General features: G+C 35.6%; 1 protein-coding gene across 5 annotated transcripts in view; it reads right to left on the bottom strand.

Annotated features, from left to right (window-relative positions):
- LOC116171566 (acetylcholinesterase-like) overlaps positions 1–24,816 on the bottom strand; it is an 81,020-nt gene continuing 56,204 nt past the window's right edge. For 4 of the 5 annotated variants that reach the window (XM_031488479.1, XM_031488481.1, XM_031488482.1 and 1 more), the window contains 2 exons: positions 16,023–17,855; positions 1–1,321 (listed from right to left, as the gene is read on the bottom strand). In XM_031488479.1, the coding sequence (XP_031344339.1) occupies positions 1,194–1,321; positions 16,023–17,844 (1,950 nt within the window). In that variant the 5' untranslated portion in view covers positions 17,845–17,855 and the 3' untranslated portion in view covers positions 1–1,193. The remainder of the gene's footprint in view (positions 1,322–16,022; positions 17,856–24,816) is intronic. The other variant, XR_004145467.1, reaches the window with a different exon arrangement.

Raw genomic sequence — 24,816 nt, 5'->3', positions numbered from 1 at the left:
TTTAGGTAACACGAATGAAGTGGAGGAACATACTGTGACCATCTAGCTGGTGAGGGATTGGCTCAAAAGTTGAGGTTCTGATTTCCCCAAGTGGTTCTATAAATTACAAGATTTCCATTTAAGACTACCCTATATAGTTTCATCGGAAAGCACGTGTTATTTTAATCTGTCGAGCTTTAAATGGTTACTCAAATAATTGCTTTCCTTTATCCAAACGAGGTTTTGAATAATATTTAAGTCTATTATGTAGTACAATAACGAGGAGTTTTGCATCACAGAATGTTGGCACCCAAGAAACGAGCTTAATTTCAAATTCATACACCTTTTGATCGTGGAAGACATAATACTTTCATGTTTCAAATAGGACAACATAGAAAATTAAGTATCATTCCGCAACAGCGAACGCTCGTAGTGTAGTAGCAAATGGAACGTCTGAAAAGCATGTTTTTCCGATACGTTGGGGAAATTTACGTTGATGTGTTTAACAAAATATACATCATTTCAATATATTCGTTTCTAATTTAAATATTTTAAAAAGTGAATGGCAAGAGAACGAACATAAAATACTTCACGATGGTAGGTAGGATAATGGCGATGAAGAAATTTACATTTCACAAATAAGACGAACTAAAATGTGTAGTTTTGATGATATCGGGGAGATTATTCATTATATTTAAATATTGACCTCGTTAATACAAAAGCTTTGAAAATCCGATGTCATCGGATGCACAGCCCTAAGACTAATAGTGACAGTGTGCTAGTAACAAGAAGTAGGCCCTAATATTGAACTGCTAAGAAGCATACTCCGTCACCTCTGCAGATTATTCAGTCTGTCTATTCGTAGTCGAATCTGTCAACGTGTGTTTTATTTCCTTTAATTGTAAAAAACGTTAGCGTGGACTTCTTAAAAGCGATACAATTCCGATCGCATTGCAGCCACCTGTCTTAGGCCGGGTGAGTAAGAACTACGGCGTTATAAGCCTGAAGCACATCCTATATGGCAAAGAAAGCGAAATCTAAACCGGATCACTTCTCATAACACACAATCATATCTACAATACATTTTTACGTTCTCTTCTCGTTTAACACTCAACGCTTTGTACACTTACTAATAGAAGGTGCTGGTTCGGCCTAAAAGCACCAATCGTGCCGTCAGTAGTTAAATATACATTTTGCTAAAAATTTAATAATTTCTAATGGATGTAATGGTGGTTCCACTGCGTTGCAATAAGTAGTAAAAAGATGAATATTCCTATTACTGAGCTCGGTCTTCCGGAGCCATCCGTACAGTGCGGGTTCGTTAACGAATTTTGTAGTTCCGCTGCAAAAGAAACGAACCAGATTAATCAAAGTTAAACCTAAATTGTTATTCATATTGCTATATATATGCAATGTTATTGCACAGCACGTTGAAATTTTCAAATAGAGCTGCGGGGTGAATGCTAGATCAACGAATAATGTCAATTTCATTGCATATTTAAACACTTTACTGCAATTCGCTATCGCATGAAAATTCGAAATTCTAAACTAATCATGTGGGTCAAACTGTGTGCATACGTAATATGATGAAAAACTACCCTCTATGATACTGTGATCTAGGTATTATTTCCATTGCAAAATGAAGAACCTCCCATTATAGATTTGTGGCAAATGGGACATACACTCACGTGTTGGTACAATGTCTTTACATTGTATAATATAATAATGAAAGTCTGTAATTGCGTCTCTCCCGAGGTCTCTCCGTTGGTAGCAAGATGGCAACGCACTCCTGTGTGGAATAAGGTACCGAAAGCGAAAAGATGTAATGGGCAGCAGTGCATAGGACGACAATTAAATAAGTAATTGCAAGTTCGTTAGAATTAGCGAAAATGCAAATTGTTTCACTTTACTGTCAAGGTTTAATTCTATTTTTTTTATCATATTCGTTTAAATTGATAAAGATTTTGGGGATTAATCGATTAATTGTCGCTCCTGTCAGAGCCCACGCATTTAGGAGGTTTCATTCATTAAGGGTATTTGTATTTTTGTTGCGACAGCAATTTGGATTATGTCCTCTGAAACCTAAGCAACTTTGTCTCTAGTTATCTGATAACTAATAACAACTATAACTGCAACGAAAGCGTATGGTCCACCGCGTTTGATGGGTTTGAGTATATTCTCCAAATCAATAATTAATAGATAATTCAGGTCAAAAATACTAATAAGAGAATATTGTTAGACACGCAAATGGAAATGAAATTAACTCTTATCTACAAATGAATCGGGTTTTATTCAAATTTTGGTACGAAACGAAGGAATTTCGATCAATCAAGTTTGAATGGCGACAAAGAAGAAATAAATGACTCTAATACTGCTATGATCTCATTGTTACGTGTTCAGGCGAATAGTGTGCATTATGCACCGTAGAGTATGGACGAATATGTACCTAAATCAATAGAAATTGAAACGCTAAAAGTTGTCATACAAATGAACACAATTTTATCAAGTTATACCGGCTCCGACTAATTGAGTTCCACATCGCATGTCTACAGAATACACTTCGTTTCATAGCTACTGTGTAATTATAACATGCTGTCAAGTGTACGTTAACGTGATTATTTCGACTTATACTTTTGCTTAAATTATCGTCCTCAATCACAACCGTATTTTGGCTTCAGCGTCTTCAATAAGGTTGGGCCACCCTGTATGTGAGATATTTTTAATTTGATCGCTTTTGCAAAGTATTTACTTTAGATAAGGTGCTATAAGTAAGACACATCTGGTCAAATTTGCGTGATACATGTTTGGTCTGGTCTTTGCGATAAGAAGTTTTATTGACCAGATTTATTGGATTATTGCAAACCATAAGTAATTAAGGTTCCTTTAGTTGTCTATCGAACCCCTGCATTCCGGACGTGTACAGGAAAAAATATAATTATAAATTCTTAATTTGGACAGGTGTTTTGTGGGAGGCTTACTGATCGTTTGCCATTGCACACAGCGGCACACTTGTTTTCTGGAGATATAAGGTAATGGAAGCACTAATGAAATATTACGTGTCAGTCATTAGTGCTTCGTTAGTGCACGAAAAAGAAACCCAGCACGTGCACCATATTTTGAGGTGCAGAGTGCCCGTTTTCCGAGCCAACTTCACACCATTTTTGGAAGCACTAACGAAATGTTTTGTGCCAATCGTTAGTGCTCCGTTAGTGCTTGACTGTGCAGCAAAAAGTAACACCACGTCTATCTCTTTTTGAGGTACAGTGTATCCGTTTTCGGGGTCATTTTTGACGCACTAACGAAATATTTTGTACCAAATCACCTAACGATGCAACGCCCATGTGGCGAGGCGAGTTCCCTGCATGGACACGATAAGAGACTGTGGATTTGTACAACAAAAATTCCTGAACGAGTTTTGTGATGAAACCAACATTAACGTTGACGGTTATCTACAATATAGGAGAAGGGACAACGCACGAAGGTTTAAAGTAAACGGTACACTATTGGATAATCGATGGGCAGTTATAAGATCCTTAATAATATAAAAATATCATAATGTTTTTGGCCGAACCTTTAGGGGTAGTACTTCATAGCTCACTATAACATGACGCTCTCCCCGAAAAACTAGCCACCTTTGCAAAAATTCGAAAATATTAAGTTGGGAAAAGCACTATATTTCGTAATAAGCAGATTTCTGCGGAAACGATCGAGGTCCGCAAAATAAAGCAAGTTACATCTGAGACAATTTTTTTTCGGGGCTCAATAAAAGGCAGTGTATAAACCTTCCTTTTTTACCAAAAATCGACTGCACCAAAATTTCTCGGGAAAACACTTTTTCTTATTAATTTTGGTGCGTAGAATCCAAAACAATTCGTACTTTTTCGATCGGACTTCTCAATCATAAGTTATGGACTAGAAACCAATTTCGAAAGAAAATTCAAAGGGCTGTAACTTTTGAACTAGAAGCCCAATCTTGGAACTGTTTGAAATTATGGATTCTACAGGCCACATTCTGTAAGAAAAATTTTTTTCCGGGTCGATCTGAGACAATTTTTTTTTCGTGGCTCAAAAAAAGGCAGTGTATAACCTTCCTTTTTTATCAAAAATCGACTGCACCAAAATTTCTCGGGAAAACACTTTTTCTTATTAATTTTGGTGCATAGAATCCAAAATAATTCGTACTTTTTCGATCGGACTTCTCAATGAAAAGTTATGGACTAGAAACCAATTTCGAAAGAAAATTGAAAGGGCTGTAACTTTTGAACTAGTTGCCCAATCTTGGAACTGTTTGAAGTTATGGATTCTACGGGCCACATTCTATAAGAAAATTTTTTTCCGGATCGATCTGAGACAATTTTTTTTTCGGCGGTCAAAAAAGGCAGTGTATAACCATATTTTGAGGTGCAGAGTGCCCGTTTTCCGAGCCAACTTCACACTTTGGAAGCACTAACAAAATGTTTTGTGCCAATCGTTAGTGCTCCGTTAGTGCTTGACTCTGCAGCAAAAAGTAACACCACGTCTATCTCTTTTTGAGGTACAGTGTATCCGTTTTGGGGTCATTTTTGACGCACTAACGAAATATTTTGTACCAAATCGTTATCCCCTAACGATGCAAGGCCCATGTGGCGAGGCGAGTTCCCTGCATGGATCACGATAAGGGACAGTGGATTTGTACAACAAAAATTCCTGAACGAGTTTTGTGACGAAACCAACATTAACGTTGCAACAATACAGGAGAAGGGACAACGCACGAAGCTTTAAAGTAAATATTGGATAATCGATGGGCAGTTGTAGGATCCTTAATAATATAAAAAGATCATAATATTTTTGGCCGAACCTTTAGGGGTAGTACTTCATAGCTCACTATAACATGACGCTCTCCCCGAAAAACTAGCCACCTTTGCAAAAATTCAAAAATATTAAGTTGGGAAAAGCACTATATTTCGTAACAAGCAGATTTCTGCGGAAACGATCGAGTTCCGCAAAAGAAAGCAAGTTACATCTGGTTGTAAAAGGTAAGGCATTTGACAACGTCAACGAGTTTTAAAAAGTGTCACTTTAAACGTCAAGGCTACTGTTTCGGGTTTTGTATCTTGTTATGGGGTAGTGCGAGGCCTACGATACTTACAGGCCGGAGCGCTCGAAAAAGTCACGTGACGTTAGGAGTCATATGAAATACATTACGGCTTATGGAAAATCCGTGCGCGGCTCCACTATTTATTTTTTTACTCCTGATCCGTTCAACATAGAATCACGAAATTTCAATGAGAGCTTGTCAATAGTACACACAATCAAATTATGGTGTTCGTTAATTTTTAATAACACTAAAAATAATAAATTTTTAGGTTTAAAGTATTGCAGGTAAAACGATGTTAGTAAATCCGCGTTTTTCTGTCTTTACATCATCATATTTCTTTTTCTAGGAACTATATCATTATAATCCTTTCGGTGTCTTAAACTAGAATGATATGCGCCTCCAATAATGCGTATATGATGCCTAATCTGATATTAGTATAGTTTTAAAAGGCCCTACAAAATCGCGCATTTATTATCCGCGCAGAGAAAAATTCACCATGCGAGAAACTTTTTTGTTATTACTATAATTGTCTCACATATATCGAATGAATTGTGGCCAAAGGACACAAAAATGTTCTTCAGAAGGAATTTTTAAGAAATGGTCTCTTGTTTCCTTTTTTTCAGCAGCTGAAGTAAATAGCGCGATTTCAGAATAAGTGAACGCGCAAAGGAATTACTATGTTTCAAATAATTGTTAGTAATCGATTTTCAAATTGTGTTTGTGAGATTCAAGAGGAGTATTTTGCATCAAAGATTTTGTTTCGTCGTGTAATTTAGCAGAAGATGAGGCGATGTTAAATATAAGTATTGAAATATTCTAAGATTTAGAAAACGACACAACAGTTACTTCTGAAAACGAAAAAAAAACGGCACTGCCTATTCCTTACAAGCTGTACTTTTTACTAAAACTGCTGTAAGTTGGATAGAAAATGCTATTTTTAGCGCATTTTTGCAAATTTATTTGTAAAAAGTAGCTTTTAATCTCACTTTGGCTGGCTGGCTGGCTGGCTGGCTGGCTGCAAATGTGGGCGCGTAGAAGAACTCTTGTAGAAAGGCAACGGGTGTACGTGTATCTACAAGGCCGTGAAATTTGTCAACCTTAGGGACATGGCTACATGATGTGGGGTTGGCGACATCTGGGCGTCATCCTCGAGCGTAGTATACTAACGTGAAGGTTTTTCAGTTTTTTTCCTATCTTCTACTACAGTTTTGGTCCGATTCTTTTGAAATTGGTGTCGTCGGAAAGATGTTGTAAACGCGCACAACTCCTGCGTGGCGGAATTTTGTTTTTTGTCATAGGGGCGAAATTAACGACCTTTTGCGAGGCGGCGCGCGCGTCTTCGAGAAGTAGTCAGGCGCCTTTTACTTTCCGTTGCGAACTCACGCGGTTTAACGTTTCGTGAATCTCGAATCGCTGTCTCTCTTTCTCGTGTCGCCAATAGAAGTGAATTGCGAGTGAACGGGACGTCGGAAGGGGGTACCGTCAAAGGAAATGTGGTAGCCCCCGACACGATCTTCCTGATGGTGGAGTCAAATCTTCAAACGCGAATTGCGGGTGAACCGAACGTCGGAAGGGGGTACCGTCAAAGGGAATGTGGTAGCCCCCGACACGATCTTCCTGATGGTGGAGTCAAATCTTCAAACACGAATTGCGGGTAAACGGGACGTCGGAAAGGGGTACCGTCAAAGGGAATGTGGTAGCCCCCGACACGATCTTCCTGATGGTGGAGTCAAATCTTTAAAAGCGAATTGCGGGTGCACGGGGAAAGTGGGAAGCGGTTAGTGAATGTAGTAGCCTTCGACAAGATCTGTTATTGATGGTTGAGTCGAAAGTGGCTAATAGAATACTGATCTGCCACACAAAAATGCGCTGAAGTCCCTTCGATCTCAAACGAGGACTTTGATAATTTTTTAAAACTTCCTTATTCAAAAGGCTATTTTTATTTATTCATAGAATGAAGATGAAAGCCTACGATACTTACCAGGCCTCTTAGGCGGACAAGGCAAATTTCCCATTTCACTTTAACACGAGAAGGTATAACTAAAATACTTTATGTACTGCAAAATTCATATTAACGAAGATATAAGATATACTCCATACTTTTGACTGATAATATCTTTAATTTTATAGTTTAATGTAAATTTGAATCTCACAAACACAATTTGAAAATGGATTACTAACAATTATTTGAAACATAATAATTCCTTTGCGCGTTCACTTATTTTTGAAATCGCGCTATTTACTTCAGCTGCTGAAAAAAAGGAAACAAGAGACCATTTCTTAAAAATTCCTTCTGAAGAACATTTTTGTGTCCTTTGGCCACAATTCATTCGATATATGTGATACAATTATAGTAATAACAAAAAAGTTTCTCGCATGGTGAATTTTTCTCTGCGCGGATAATAAATGCGCGATTTTGTAAGGCCTTTTAAAACTATACTAATATCAGATTAGGCATCATATACGCATAATTGGAGGCGCATATAATTCTAGTTTAAGACACCGAAAGGATTATAATGATATAGTTCCTAGAAAAAGAAATATGATGATGTAAAGATAGAAAAACGCGGATTTACTAACATCGTTTTATCTTCAATACTTTAAACCTAAAAATTAATTATTTTTAGTGTTATTAGAAATTAACGAACACCATAATTTGATTGTGTGTACTATTGACAAGCTCTCATTGAAATTTCGTGGCTCTATGTTGAACGGATCCGGAGTAAAAAAATAAATAGTGGAGCCGCGCACGGATTTTCCATAAGCCGTAATGTATTTCATATGACTCCTAACGTCACGTGACTTTTTCGAGCGCTCCGGCCTGTAAGTATCGTAGGCCTCGGGTAGTGCCATCCAAATTAATATCAACAAAGTCCCCGTAATACAAAAACAAGTTTTGCGCATAATGTGTGAAATACACATAAGAATGTATTATGTATAGACACAAATCAATTTACAATGTACCAAAAAAATGTATATACTTTATATTATGTGTATTTTTACTTTGATAATTCCTGTAATAGGCCAGTTGTAAAAATTAAAGAAGAGTTCTTACAAGAGGTAGTAAAAGTGAGTAAGTCTTCCATAATACTCGGCAGAGAAAACCATTTAAATTGAGAGTAAAAAATCGATTACCTTCTAATGTCATCTTACTTTGTATAAATCGAAACACCTAATATACAGTGGATTTGGGCTCAGAAAATAGAAATGCATACGATAGGTAGCAACGAATGTTACAAATGAAATCACGCAGAAAACAATGTGTGCCATTCTTCAATGAGTATCAGCATGGAATTAAAGTGTATTATGTGATTGTTTTATTAAAGTTTTTGGTTATTATTTTATGATTGTCAGCGGATGGTTTCGGCTGTAATTAATTTGCATTACAAAGGTATTGCTTATATTTAAATGTTAAGTATGATAAGGTACATGTGTTTTATTGTAGAGAATTTTCTAATCTTTAGGATATATTTTGGTTTAATTTGGACATGTTTGTTTAAAGTAAACAGTCTAGATAAAAAAACTTGTAAGTTAATTACAGTGTATTTTTGTCGTTTGTGCTGTTTGATTATCATTAAATTTGTTTCCGTTAGATTTAGTTTAGCTTTAGGGAGTATTAGGGAAGATAAGGTTTAATTTTCGATTTAAAGCGTTTGGAATGGTTTTTAAATTTTGTCGCGTGTGTTTCCGAGCACAGTACATTTCGAGTCTTGTGTAATTTGGGTAATTCGAGTGTGTGATTTAAAAATTGTTTGTGTAAATAAACGGAAATAATTTTTTTTGTAAATCTAGGCTGTTTGAAGTATTTCATGGTGGTGGTCCTAAAGTAGTGTCATAGTAGTAGTGATTCCTGCGAAAGTAATTTGTTCAGTTTTCCTTATGTCTAATTTTCATGTGAATGTGTTAGTGAATCCTATTTTTCATATCTTGCGTAATAATTTAGTAGTACATTAGCATTGAGTTTAATTGTGGCAATCTTCGACAATTTGTACAACCTTGGGTTGCAGTTTAATTCAGCTTTACTTTTTTAATAAACTAAGAATAAAGATATCCTTTCGCAACCAACGCTTGTCTCCGAATTATATTCATTTTATGCCAATTTGTGCTCAGATACGGAATTTTTCACTTGGGGAAGAAGGTTTCTGATGGCGATCGAATGTATCTGAAATATAACCCCGTATTAAAAATTCTATATCCTCGTTGATCTACGCACAAAATGTGGAAAGTTGAGCATAATTGGGCATGAGAGAACTAACTCATTAAATGTTTCACATTCTCCGAATGAGAACAATTTCAAACAAATTTGGAATTCATGCGTAATTTACCATTATTATTTATGTGATTTCTACAAAGTAGGCGGAAATGCTTACTACATTCATAAAACTAAGGGCACTAACAGTAATTGCAGTATAAACATAGTAAGTATACAACTTTGTCGGAGAACGTAATATTGTAAATCGATGTACCGTAAATGTTAAGGCTTCAAGTTTGCACTGGTAACGATAACCAAACACTCTTTTATTCAAAAGCAGAGTAAATCTTGAGAAGGGAAAAATAATAGAGAGCACCAGCGGAATGGAAGAATATTCCGCAATTACATGCAAGCATGTGTATTTTTGAGTTTTTTTCCAATTCTCTCTTAAACTTATTTCCGTCAGTAAGTACTCGTTTCGGATTTACGAAAAAAATTCAATCGATGGATTTGATAGACAGCTATTCGTTTTGTTCGTGCCCGTGCCACCGTTCATTTTAATAATAATAATACAGTAGTTGCAGCTATTACTGAGTTGACACATACACTAAGTTGACTGGAAAACACAGTTTCGTAACGAGGGAGGAACAATAATGCGATAACCTACCATTGTGATAAATACCGTTTCTTTTGTTGCCGTGAAAGCACACAGTTTATTATTTTATGTGAATCGGGAATGTATTTTGTGGGCTTTATGTATATTTAAGTGGCCACATTTGTGACCACTAATACAATGACTGCGGAGAACTGGCGAACGACCTACGTGGTCCCTTCGGGAATATAAAATAGTGCTTTTATAAGATGTGTCCAGAATATTATTCATTTGATGACCCCAACGTTGCAAGTTTTTTCGGTTCCTCGCGTAAATTAACTTAAAACATTTGTATGGCCACATACAACACAGGCCCCATTTTACGTAATTAATGTTTTAGGTATGCGTTATATGAAAGGTATTTCCCTTTCGCTCCCTATTAATTAAACTCCAACAAAACATCCAGTTTTATTAAGCGGGATACCTTGCACTAATGTAGGTACCTATATTGATTTCTACGAAATGGGATAAACATTCATAATCCGCAAATAATGTGGAAGTTTGCTTCATCTGAATTAATTATGTTACATAGAGACGATATATTACAGACAGGTTTCGATTTCCTGCAGCACACATCTATTGTTATTATGAATTAATTACAATACCACGCTAAAATTTATTAATTAGAAATGTCAAAAAATCGAAACATCGATTAAACAAACTAGAGCATTGAAAATACTAAAAAAGTTACAACCCCCGAAATTAAAGATTGTTGTATGTACGTTTCAAAATTATGTAATTTCAAAATAACAATGGATTGGTATGGTGGTATTGTAGGTAAAATGCATACTAGGGTAACTAGGGTATTATCATTTATACTAATTACACCCATTGTTTTCAGTTTTATAATTATGCTGATCATACTCATAATCAATTACGCAGAGGTACTTCCAGTGTACTTTTTCTACGTAATTAAGTTTGTTTCCCAATTTACTGTTATCGCCGAGTGGCCCTTGTTCGAAACAACTGGTTTTACGTACCAACCCTTAATAAAAATTCGTTCGTAGAAAAACTCGCGTTCATTTGTAGATTTAAGTGTTTTTATTTATTATATTATTTTATTTATACAGTATGTTCACTTCTGGAGAATATTCAAACCGAGTGTGCAGAATTAAGCGGTATAATTAATTTGATATCTGTACGTTACTAGATTTTGCTACAGTTTGTAATTGTTAATTTATAATTGAATTTCTTGCAGCATTTCATTTTTTTACAAGTTCTTTATGTTGCTGTTTTTTTACAGGGTGTTTCACCTGGAGGGGAGCTGCGTTAGGTCAAAATTGAATGATTTCACATGACATTGCACGCCACGAAATGTTCTTTTGTTTTGTTGTAATGTTAATGAACGTATTTTTCCTTGATCTGTTTATTTAAAACTGGTAATTAATACTGAATATTCATTTTTAGCAGGGTGACTTGTTTCGAATATGTGCTATATTTGATTCATCAAATCTCGATTTGACGTAGCAGGTTAAACATAAAAAGTGCATACTGCGCCTGATATACACCAAAGATGTCCACGGGCCACCGTGCTGATTATTGTTAATCGATTGGTTTAGTTGGCCCTTGACGTAGTGACCGAATATTGGTTTTCGTGTCAATCTTTTACTATTGCGTCACCTCTCGAAGCCTACCGATGCTATATATTTTGTTTATGAGTATGTACAAGTATGTTGATCGTTACTGTATTGTCATAATTTTTATGTTGTGCCATGATTTGTCTTTTATCGAGTTGTCATAATAATGTTAAAAGCTTGAGGTCGGTTTTTATAACTCTGCTGCTGGATTGACGTGGCTCTAGAGATGAGGGAATGCCATGCAGAGACCTGCTATCGTACGGCGTATTCTGGTTGTGCCCTTTATTTTATACTTTCTGAAGAGAGACCAACTCCTAAGGTTTTTAGTACAAGGCTGACATGTTATGACATTTTAATTAATGTGTGTGTGGTTCTTGTTGAAGCAATAGCAACTAAAGATACTTTTCTTTGTGATGTGCGGGATACTGTACTGGCCACCCAATATCCAAACTACGTGCATTTATGATAATGTTTAATGTATTTTTATTTCATACTGTCCGCTATACAGTACATTACATCATTCATTTGAGTCCGGAAAGTGATCTATTACATCACAAGACCGGAAAGTGTTGCGTAGCAACTGATAATTTTCTGACAAGAAGAAACGTCAAATTTGTTTAAGACGATAGCTATTTACATTATCATTCGAGAGCTTAAGACTATTAATTATACAATTAGAATTCTCACTAACTTTAATAGTAGACACACCCTCATCGCTGCGGACTGTGGTGGTGGAAACCTCTTGCCACCTTCTCAACCATATTCTCGGGGCGAAAATTGCACTAATTTCTGTACAATTTCAAAAAATTCACTCCATCGCACTTATTAATGACTGTAAATACGTCTACGTCTACCGTGAGTTTTTGTGTCCTGAATCCCGATGAATCCGAAATTAAAGGGTTGTACAATTAGGTGTCATCTAACCTTTACTAAACGGTAATCTTTGTAGGCGCTGTCAACTTGACATATTTGGAAATGTTCGCGTTTTCATTTATCATGGTTTTGCACATTGAATATTTGGACCACAATGTAGAACTAGAGAACTTTTTGGCCTAGAAGGTATTCTATTAGTTTAAAGAAGACTTGTTAGCCTGTACCTTTTTTCGCCAAGCACAAACTATATAACTGATACTGATTTCTGGGGAGGAGATTTTCTACAGCTTCTTCACTTTTTGAACAAATCACACTTACAAATTCACCACCAGAAGAACATGCCGCGTTAATTTTTTTTCAAATAAATGAACAAGGCAAAACAATTCGTGCGTAACTATGCAACGGTACCGGATTCAAAGGTGATGCGACTAAAGATGGTATGTGTTATCTAAAAGAATCAAAAGAAATCTCAAAATTGAGACAGTATGAAATAAAATTTTGTACGATACACGGCCGTGAAGTGATTATTAAAGCACTCGTTTAGAAATTCCGAACTCGGCTCCTTCGTCGCATCGTTCGTAAACATCTAAACTCATACTTTAATAAGCTACTTCCCGGCCTTATAACGTAAATAACTATTACATCATGTGTGTCAAATAATGAGTTTTTTTAGGAATTTCAGTGGAGTCTATATTCGACATTTCATAAATTTACATTGTTCTAATATGCATTTATTGCATTACCAACAATTCATTTGCTATACAGTATATTATTAGTTCGTTGCCTGGTTTTTTTCTTGATGAGTTCTTTTTTCCCCCTAACCTAGTTCTATATTTTTAATCGGTGAACTACCTAAAATTTATTCTGATTAAATTTCTGTTAATGAAGCGGTGAAGCCTGTCTTGTGTTTTACTTGTATACGTTACTTTATGCTCGCTCCGAAAAACAACACATATCTCGTAGCCTGACTTGTATACGTTACTTTATGCTCGCTCCGAAAAACAACACATATCTCGTAGCGACTTTTTAAAACACAACCTAGAAAGTGGTCCTAGCAGTTTATTGTCATTCAGGTTTTTGTCTAGGCCTCTAGGCGATCTTGTGCCATGGAGTTTAGTTAGTTTTGGAGGGAAAGTTTCGATTGTAAATCTTTAGTTGCGCAGTATCTCAGGGTTGGCCTGGGTACGCACAGTACAATAATTCAAAATCCACCAAATACCACCACAAATGATAAATAATGGTATTCAACATATCCGGAATTCATTTTAAATTTTGCAGTTTTAAAAAAGCTTTTTAAATGAAAACACCGAGGTCTATACATACTACCACTACACAGATAAATTTTGTCTGGGGTAGTACATAGATCCATAGAACTATTAAACAAAAATTTTGCATCCGTACTGGGTTTGCCATTTTCCCCCTCGCGACTGATGTATGTACAGCGCACACATGCGCGACCGGGGGGAAGTGCCGAGGGAAACTCCAAGCTTTTCAGCTACGCGACGTCGTCCATCGACGCCTGGTTCAATTTCCTACGATCTTTCGATATCAAAAAAAAATAGTCTACGTGTAGAGTTTTACAATATTCTTCCCGAATCTACAAAAGCGCTTAACTACATTAATTTTAAAAAGAATGTTAAGAAGCACATGCTTGAACATTGTTTCTACTCCGTGCGCGAATATTTAAAGACTAAGATGACTGTTTGTTCCTAGATGTTAGATGTTTTACGTTTAGTTAGTCACATATTATATTGTTTGGTCCATCGGTAATTTTATTGTGTATTTTATATTATGTTTGTATGTAGAACTGGACGTGTCGTAAACCAGATGGTATAGCATGACGAATAAATATTATTATTATTATTATTATTCGGGGCGATGGGACGTCATTTTTAGTGCACATCCGCACATAGCCTCGTAGTAGTTAGGATAGAGAGAACTTCGAAGGAACGCTATGCGATAAAATTTTGCGTCTAACTCCAAAATAAGGCGAAGGAAACGTTTGGTTTACTCACTCAGACCTTCAAGGATGATTGCTGTCGTACTCGCTGGTCAAAAAGTGGCACAAGTCCTTCAAGGAAGGCCGGGAATGGTCGATGGGCGTCCATCAACATCGCGAGTGGACGATAATGCCACACACTCGTGCGCGAGATTTGCTGAACAAAGACCGCCGAATGAGTGTTGCTTTGATGTTAGAACAATTAAATTTGCCGAAAACAGATGTTAATCGAAAATAATAATGACGATTTTGTCCAACCCTGCCACAAAATAGACAATTGACATTGCATTTTAAGTTAATGAGTTGTATCTAGACATCGAGGTACCTACCATGAAAGATTAGTCATCGACCATAAACAACAAAGGCGGATATCTTTCAATCTTTCCGAGAAATGTGACGTGTTTGTTCGAGAACATTCTAGAAGATTCGGTAACACTCGAGTTTCCTATATAAGCAAATCGAATTGCGATTCAGAACAGTGTTCAGGAAGTCGCTCGTTGTCTATATTGGTGTAGTTTATTTTTTCCGATAAATTGATGGTTTAAATATTTAAGTACAACTAACTTTTTGTAAAAATTTAAGCAACAATTATTTAATTTTTATTTATATCCCATAACATTTTAGTATCGTGTGAAAATGTTTTAAAAGCAATTTCAATTATAAAATTAACTGATACTCCCAATCTTCACCACAATATAATTTATTAAATTAAATTATAAATTCATTTAATAAATTATATTGTGGTGAAGACTAATTTAATAATTAACGAATACCACATAGGAGAAAATATGGATATAAATCAATTTCAATCCAATTCCAATCTTTAATATATTCTATCTTTAAATAACAAACATAACAGTCTAAGTAATTGCACTCTATTACTAATACGTTGTACCTTTACCTAGCACAATTCCTAATATCGTGTGCATTTCGACTCAATGTCGCGGGTCTCAAGATCAGATTTTGTCTGTTCACGCTTTTTCTATGCAACTGGATATCAAAAAGAGGTAGAAATGAACTATATCAATGAACAATGATAAAATAGCGATTAATTTTACAAATGGGGATAGAGTAAAATAATGATGTATTTTAATGCTTAAAAAAGATGGGCAAAACGTACTATCAGTTAGCAATGGATGGGCGAACTGTGCTAGCGATGTGCAATGACCAAAGCGAGAAATTTGGCAGCTATTGCCTAAATGCGACCCGTATAGAGTTTTTACGTCAGCTTTTTCTTAGAAGAATCAGGAAGTAATTAAAATTTCTCATCCTAGATCAAATCGCATTCATTTGCAATTAGTATATTATTTGACATTATTTGCTTATGGCAGTATTTGTAAAGGTCGGTTTTCGTAAGGACAAGTCTCGGCGACTTGTTGGCCCGACATGTCTGCTGATCGACATGAACAAAAAATGTTTACAACAGATATTTACTAAATTGATGCAGAGCACAATAGTTGGCTTCAAGATGGGAGACAGAGGAATATCAGCTTTGGCAGGAAGTCATGCGATAGAATTAATAATTCTAAACACACTCTAACGACTTTACAGTCGATACAGCCAATAGTAACGTGTTCCTTCGCTGATAAAGTGACTAACAGTTAAAAACACCCTTTCCAAAGCGTTATAAAAGCTGTATTTAATCAATTATAACAAAAGTGGAAGTACCATACCTGTCATTTGCGTTAGTTGAGGTAGATATTTCTTCCAAAAGGCACACTGCTTAAGTCTCGGTCCACGACCAGTTGCAGTAGAGTTTATGTCTAACGTTAAATATTCTCTTCCATATGCAGTATGCAACGGCCAGAAGGTTGGAGTCCACGCTCCGCTTGGAGATAAACTAGGATTACCCGTTTTCGCGAAATTTGCCCAGTACCTCATGATTCGTTTACTCAAATCGACTTCTTGCGGTGTATAGCTCTTGGTCGGATTTAGTGGTTCTCCAAATACGTAATTGATCTCGTCGGCATGCATTACTCCAGTCCACGATGGCCAAGGGTTCGCTATTGTTCGGTGTTTGTAGTAATACATGTAAACGTTATTTCCGGTTTCGGCGTAGCGATTTGCAAATTCGTTGACGTTGCACGTAAAATGGTAATCGCCCACCATTTTATCTAATGCGTCCCTATTACTGACAGGATCATCTGGATTTAACCAATCTGTGTACTCGAAGACAATAGCTTGGCGTGCAACTGCATTCATGTAAGGATTTAATTCGGTTACCGACTGTAAGAACTCTTGCCTGTTAACGTAGACGTTCTCCTCGTTTCGGAACAGTTGCGTGAGGTAATAAATAATAAAATAATATCCCTCTTCGGTGTTGGAACCCATGAGGATGTTAGTCTTTTTAAAATTTTTATTGGCAAGAGCGCGCGATGGGTATTCGTCCAGAAACGCGCCATCTATCACGGGTACAAAGGGAAATTCGCAAATACCGAGCGTACCCCATTCGTTATTAACCAACTCCTTGGGATCTTTTCTTCGTAAACAATCAATCACAGCTGTAAGATCGTCTCTTTCGTGCGGACACTGCACTGCTTCGGCTAATCTAAGACCGCGCAATAAACTTTCTTCTCTAGAGATAATGGCCCAAGGCGCCGTCGCGCTTCCCGATTCCATTATCGCTTGCGAAAAAAGATTTCGCGATAACGGACTCAATAAGTGTAACGAAACGGAAACGGCTCCGGCGGATTCGCCGAAAAGTGTAATGTTATTCGGATTTCCGCCGAACGCTGCAATATTATCGTGAATCCACTGTATCGCCATTAGCTGATCGAAAAGGCCCGTATTTCCCGGCACGTCCGACGTACCGAAATATAAAAATCCGAGTGAGGCCACTCGATATTGCATTGAAACTAGAATAATGTTCTCTTCCGAAACTATAATATTATGATCGTACACATCTAAAGTATTAGTGCCCGAATAAAATCCACCACCAAAAATCCATAATAACACCGCCGCGTTCGTAGGTCGCGGTTTAGGTACTACAATATTAATATACAGGCAGTCCTCGCTTAAGGGAGTATTAGGATTCCACATAGTGGCTCCTGCAAAATCACCGAATACAGTGTCTATAATTTGTACACAAGAATTTGGTTGCACCGTTGTATTTAATATGTGATCCCATTTTTCTATAGGTCTAGGATGTCGAAAGCGCAAGTTACCCACCGGCTTTTGCGCGTACGGGATACCCAACCATGCGTCCACTTGCTTACCCGTAGCCGCCGTTACAGTGATACCGCGTACTTTGCCCTTCTTCGTGTGAACTACCAAAGGGTCCTCATCAGTAGAGTCTCTTCGAGAAAAATCGCGTCGATCGTCTGGAGCGTCCCTGCGAAATTCTTCCGAGTCTCGATGAGGATCGAACGGATCTCTTGCCATCTGAAGTGGTTCAGCATTTGGTTCGGGAAAATGATGTCGACCACGATGTGGGGTTGGAAAGCACGAGGGTAGTAGCAAGCTTACTAGTAGCCAGGCGATCCACGGTTTCCACATCTCTTTTTATGCTAAAAGAAAACCTTCAATTAGTATCAGTGTGGGAACTGCACACGCGTTGCATGCATTTATTATTATTTATTAACGCGAGAATCGCCATATGTAATGGTATGAAAAATGAGTCGAGTATTGATGTACATCATAAGGCCGTTCGAAAAATGCGCACCTCTTACGAAAGAATCCTTTGTAAATTGCCTCAGGAAATTGAATATCTCCCAAATGTATTTAATTACGTCGTAATTACTTTGGGACTAAAAGTCGAAATGCAATACTACAAACAAATGCCATTTTGTAATGTAATTCAAAGTGAAATACCTAAAATGTATTTCTTCATGTTACAGATGAAGTATGCGTTTGAGATGCTTAAAATCCATTATAGGAATTTGATGGATTGGATCAAAACTCCAACACCGTTCCTTCTCCGTCTAAATCTTTTTATAGTAACAATTTTTCTGTGTAGTTTGATTTAGCACTAAATGTACGGTGGTTTGAAAATTAAATAAGGAGTTGTTATTAAGTGAAGGCGCTTATATTAGCGTGAAAATTAACTGTGTATAACAGAGGTTCACATATTTACATTTTACACTATAATAATAACGGAATTCTTGCGAGTTGCGGGCTCAAAATCCTACTAAAATAAGATTATCACCATTGAACACAGTACCTCGTTATTTTTCGGGGATATCGTTCAGCATAATATACCAAATACAGGATATTAGTAGACGGTCATACAAATATATTTTTCATGATAATGCTATTGTTGGATTATTATTAGTTCATCATTCGTCAGCGCTAACAAACATGTGTTGGATTAATTAGTACAATATTAATGCACTTACAATGAGAATTTCGGGTCCTTTTGTTACACAATAGCGCGTACACTCTGCGAAGTCAATTGTTGTACGTACGATGAGATGCTACAATGCAATGACGTACTACATCATTCTTTGCGTGTTACACACTTAGTGGTAAGCTTTGGCTCTTCATAATTGAAATTAACTTAATTCTATTATGTGAATCATAGAACCTATCTCAACGTTGCAAAGAAAAGTGATTATCTCCGAAACTATCAACTTTATCTGAAAAAGAAGAGCAGAAGATTATAGTAGACGTCATGATTAACTAGCTATGATTTTCATCAAGATTACAAGAAACAAATATTGAAAAATGTCAGGTTGCCTTTTGCCATATTAAATTAAATTTCTCTTTATCACTAATTACAACAGTTTACCATTCAATTCAGGCAACACTTCTTTATTTAATAGTTAATCACAGGTCTCATTAGACACAATGTTTTTTCCTTTCTTCTGAACTGACATTCAATCCACCAGTGTTTGGAGTAAACTATACCTTGATCACTTTATCCGTGAAATTAAAAATACGCATAAAGGCACCTAGCCCCCCCCTTCCCCACACACTTTTTGGGCCCCGAGACTATATCTTATAGTTTAATCCTATACGGCTGGAGTACACACGAAACCATCACTTTTGGCACAAGACTTCCTTTAGGTCCCCTTCGTGTTGCAAAAATGGGAGGTGTATATTTAGAAAAGGTTAAGACACATACGCAGATAAAGCAATCATAACAAGATATTAAATTTGATTAAAAATTTTATCAAACGCTGATGATTCGGCCTATTTTCGATAGCTCTAGTACCTACTGATTGAAAGGTGGGGGAATTTTTGCTTGCATAATAATAATTTTATTTACCGATGAAACCGATTCCGATTTACAAAGAGTTGAGTTTTTAGTCTTCAATCCTGGACTTCAAGCATATGTATTGAAAATATCCTCACTTCAATCGTAATTTGATATCATAACTAACTCTCCATTAAATAATATTTTGTAGATCCTTCATCACCCATATTTTGAAATTACGGGTTTCAGGTTTACAGTGAAATTTGTTCGCCCTTCAACCCCTTTCAAATTTTAAGTCGGAATATGTCGTTTCAGAATCGCAGCTTTAAATATTTATTTATTTGCGCAAATTAAAAATTTGTGGCTTTCAAGATAACAAATTATAAATTAAAGATGTGGATTGCTGCAAAATGAAATTTCCTTATATGAATTAATTGAAAAATCACCCACCTTTTTCTAATAGGTAATCACTATATTTTATAGGGTTGAAAGGATAGATAGATTTTAGATTTTCTACTGAACAGCGGATATCGGTGAGAGCTACTGATGCCAAAAAGCTGCACCTCCCACGCACCGGATTTGACAACAATGAATTTTTTGAATTTATTTCAAAAATTGAAGGTAGTGAATACAAAACATTTCCCAAATAAATGCAGATTCCATCTATATAAGTGAAATAAAACTAAATTAAAATTAAACTATGTTCACAGGATTCTTGACAGTTCCACATTTAAATCTGCCATAGTTCCTAAGTTCATGAAGATTTTAATGTTTGACTCTCGCTTGAAATTATTTCTCGGGCAGTTTTCGTGTTTTACAGTTTTGGCTTTTAATTAAAAACGATTATTTGCAAGTTACAGTTTACAGTCATAGGGGACTGCAAAAGTGAAGGCCAAGCCTACCTAAAAGCAATGTTGAAATAGGGTTCAAAGATTTGCAATTTCTTGCCAGATTCAACTTAAATTCACCGGAAGAAAGAAGAATTAAGTCACTTTTCTGTATAACCACTTTCATAACAAGACAGAACGTTTAATAAATTTTTCTATTTCGGTGTCACAATGACGATTTTGTACAACTGTTTTCGGCCGAAAACAGTTGCACAAAGACAGTGATTATAGTCGTTTTTTTTTGGTAACTCATCTCTTAAGTTGGCAGTTACTAGTTAGTACAAGTAGGTACTTCGTTGGGTACTTCCATGTTTGAACTTCAAAATGTCAGTCTTACTACGCTGCCAACCTAAAACTTAACGGCATAAAAAGTGTTCCCAACATAAAACATGTTAGTTCTAGTGTTCCCTATAGTTTCTGATAATGATTTTTTTAATTAAATTGAAGCACCGAAATAGAAAAAATAGTATGAAAAACGCGTGTTACAATGCTTTATTGTAATACTCCTATCTTGCGGACACTCGTGGCTACGCTTCGCGTCGCCACTCGTGCCACAAGATAGTCGTATTACAATAGGTCGCATTGTAACACTTGTCTTTCAATATACTATTATAGGTACCATTTTATGCTTTACGTTTGTCAACCAAACTTTACTGCTCTAAACTTAATACAAATATATTGACTGCTTCTCATATTCAATAGAATATCGAACATGTGTGACATTCATTTTGTCATCTTTAGATAGTTTATTATAATTATGACCTTCATTTTTAATTTTTTTACTTAAAATTATATACTCTCAATTTTTTTATATAATGTTTGTTTTTATCTGTTGTACATAAAACGCGCCTTACTTTTCTTTCAGAATCGCAGGATTATTACATTTTCTGTTTCGTCTGACGTCTCCATTTTGAAGTTTGAATTTTTTTCAAGATCTTCAGAATCAGAATTCTTTGAAATATAACATTTTTGGCTTTTAGATTGAAATTTAACCACTCATGGTTTGCAAAGTTCAATTTTTCAAGATTTTAGGTTAAAATGATTGGTTCAAATTTAAATTTAAGGATACTACAATCTTCCTAACTTTGTTTAAAATATCTGTTTTCATTATCCTGTTTTGAAATATTATGTGTAAAAATCTCAGCTTTTTTTGGTTATTTATCGGTATATTTAATTCATATTGTACAATAATTATTATTACGGTTTTTTTGAGGAAGTAAATGATAAATGAGTTTCTTTTCTTAAGTCTCTAGTAAACATACCCGGTAAAAGAATTGATAAAAACCCGACCTTTCGAAGGAAATTTTCGCGATTTCAACAAAAAAAAATGTGCGAAAGAAGCCCGAAATTTGCCACAATCATAATTCATGTGTAATTTATTTACAGATTAGCAGCATTTTATCCATGCTTCACAATTCTCTCGGATGTTTAAGGCGGTCGATACCGAAAAGGCGGCCCATGGAAGATTTAAAGCGATTTAACGCGGCGTTGATCGGCATGCTCATTTGGGGTGTCCTATGCCTTACCAACTTTTCAATGTCATGTGATCTGGTGCCAGCATGATCAGCGGTAGGCGTCCCTGGTTTGGCTTGTTGCCAGTTGCCAGTGGGTTGGTACTATTTACAGCAAGTACTCCTCATAATGCATATTAGGTACACTCACATTTATACATGACGTGTAGGTAGATATTTTCTTATGCGAATATTTTGAAGAGTGACGCCTTCACGTGTACCTAGTCGGCCTATATACTACATACAGATGGTGAATAAAAGTGAGGAACATCAGGGCACGTCTGGTGCTATCGCTGAACGTTGCAGCATGAGAACCGATAGTGTCGCTCAAAGACAGTTACCTACACCAACAAGAAGATGAAAATATCCTCACTTGAACTTGACTGTAATTATTACCATAAGCAATAAAGTCTTTCTAGGGACTGGTTAAGAGTAAAACTACTTGCAGTTCTGAAGCTTTAACCTTAAAGTTTGAAATTTTAACTCTGTGAGATTTAAACGTAAAAGCTTAAATATTCACACGTGAACTTCAAACACAAATTTTGAAGCATATATAATATATTTCAGTGAGGTACAAATAGTGGAACTGGATGCACGAGACTTGATAGGTTTGGTGTTAAAATAATTCCTTGTATATAGATCTTTGATGCTCAGATCTTACAGTTTGATTTTGAAGCTTGATATGTTAAAATTTAAATTTTGAATCTTCGTTCTTAAATTCTTTAAAACTTAAACTTGTAGCTTGAATGGCAAGAGTTAAATGTTGAAATTTGAACATTGACACCTAAGCTTTGATCCTAAACTTTGGATTCTGGAGCGTGATTCTGGAACCTTGTAGCTTTAATCTTGATGTTTGCATAGCTTGGACTTTGGAGCCTACGGTTTAAGTCGAAGCCTTGGATTTTCATGCTCTTGAAGTTTCAAAAATGAAGTTTTGATTTTTTATTCAATCAATCAATCAATCAATCAATCTTTATTTGTCCGTATACCAAAAATAGGTTTTGACACGTCAGAAAATATGGTAAATATTAAATTAGTACAATGCATATATATATATATATATATAAAAGGAATAATAAAAACAGTTTAAAATTTCAAATAAATAAAAGCTAGACAGACCATGTAGCTAAAACAGAATATAGATTATAAACAATTTAAAATTTTAGTTAAAAAGAGACAAAACAGAGATAAAATATAAACAAGTAAAGGTAAAAATGACTAAAGAGAATACTACTACACAGGTACAAAAAATTCAAGTAAACAAACAATGAAATAAATAAATATCATTAAAATTATTGAATAGATCTCCAAGGCGTATGTAAATATTCACTAACGTTATAAAAAGAATGACTTAATAAGTGCGCCTTAACGACTCTTTTAAATTTATAAAAATTGTAAGGTTTGATACAATCAGGAACGATATTGTATAAGTCGACCCTAAGACTGTTATTTTTAGACCTACTTAGTTTATAATAGGGCGTTTTTATTTTTTTTGCTCCTCGTGTAGAATAGTTGTGAGAGAAGTCATTGGTTTCAAATTTATTTTTGTTTTTATGAATTTCCAATATGGTGTGATATATGAAAATAGATGGAAGAGGCATAATATTTAATTTTTTAAAAATAGGTCGGCAGTGAGCACGATAGTCAGCATTTACGATTATACGGATTATTTTTTTTTGCAATAAAAACGCCTTGCTCGCTTTGGAAGAGTTACCCCACAAAATTACACCATATTGTAAATGTGAATGAACTAAAGAAAATAGCACGATCTTAGGGTGGCTATACAAAGTGATCGTTTTAAATTCCTTAAAATAAATAATGATTTGGTCAATGTGATTGCTCCAAGTGAGTTTTTCATCAATATATATGCCTAAAACTTTAACACACCTGCCGGTTGCAACCTTATTGTTTGTGGAGAGGGTAATTATGTGAGTTTTATCTTCATTTAATTTTAAATTGTTCTTATTAAACCAGGTTATTCCTAATTGTATTAAATTATGACTTTTAAGGGCTAGAGTTTCGATATTTTGGTCCGAAATCAGTAATGAAGTATCGTCATATGCAACAGCGTGATTAGGATGTATATATTCGAAAAAGTCATTAATGTATATAATGAACAGTAAAGGCCCTAATATGGACCCTTGAGGGACTCCATGCTTAGTATTAATTAACTTAGAATATATACCGTCAATCAAAACGCATTGCTTGCGATTATTAAGGTAGGTTGACATTAACGATCCCGTTAGTCCCCTAATCCCATATAATTGAAGCTTATCTAACATAATATCAAACGAAACGCAGTCAAAAGCTTTGGACAAATCACAGAGTATTAATGAAGAATGTTCCCCGTTCTCCCAGGATTTTACTACTAGAGATATAATTTGGCCCACAGCTTCTGTTGTGGAATGATTTTTTCGAAACCCATACTGACCACGATTTAATAATTTATTACGCTCTAGATAGTTATATAATCTTTTATTTAAAACAATTTCAAAAAGTTTACAAAACATTGGGACTATAGCAATTGGTCTATAATTGTCTATGTTGTTTGGGTCTCCCTTCTTAAAAAGGGGCTTGACAACTGACACTTTAAACGCCTCAGGAAAATTGGCTTCTGAGATACAAGGATTAAATAGATGTACCAAATACTTAATGTATATTATATGTATTGTATTTTTAATTAATTTAATGTTAATTCCGTAATAATCCGTACAGAATGAGTCACTTAATAAATTTACAGCATCTAGGACTTCGCACTTTGATACAGGGTATAACAAAAAAGTACCAGTAAAAGTTGATGGATAATGTAATGGTTGGGGAGCGATTAAGTTTGTTTTACCTAAATGGCGAATTATTTCCTCGGCCACGTTTACAAAATGATTGTTAAAGTTATCCGCAGTGAAGTTAGATTTCCTGTTTTGGGAGTTGTGCTTAT

This window comes from Photinus pyralis, unplaced genomic scaffold, assembly GCF_008802855.1.
Source record: "Photinus pyralis isolate 1611_PpyrPB1 unplaced genomic scaffold, Ppyr1.3 Ppyr1.4_LG5, whole genome shotgun sequence".
Taxonomy (NCBI): domain Eukaryota; kingdom Metazoa; phylum Arthropoda; class Insecta; order Coleoptera; family Lampyridae; genus Photinus; species Photinus pyralis.
Note: the sequence above shows the minus strand (reverse complement) of the source record. Positions and strands in the feature narration are given on the sequence as shown.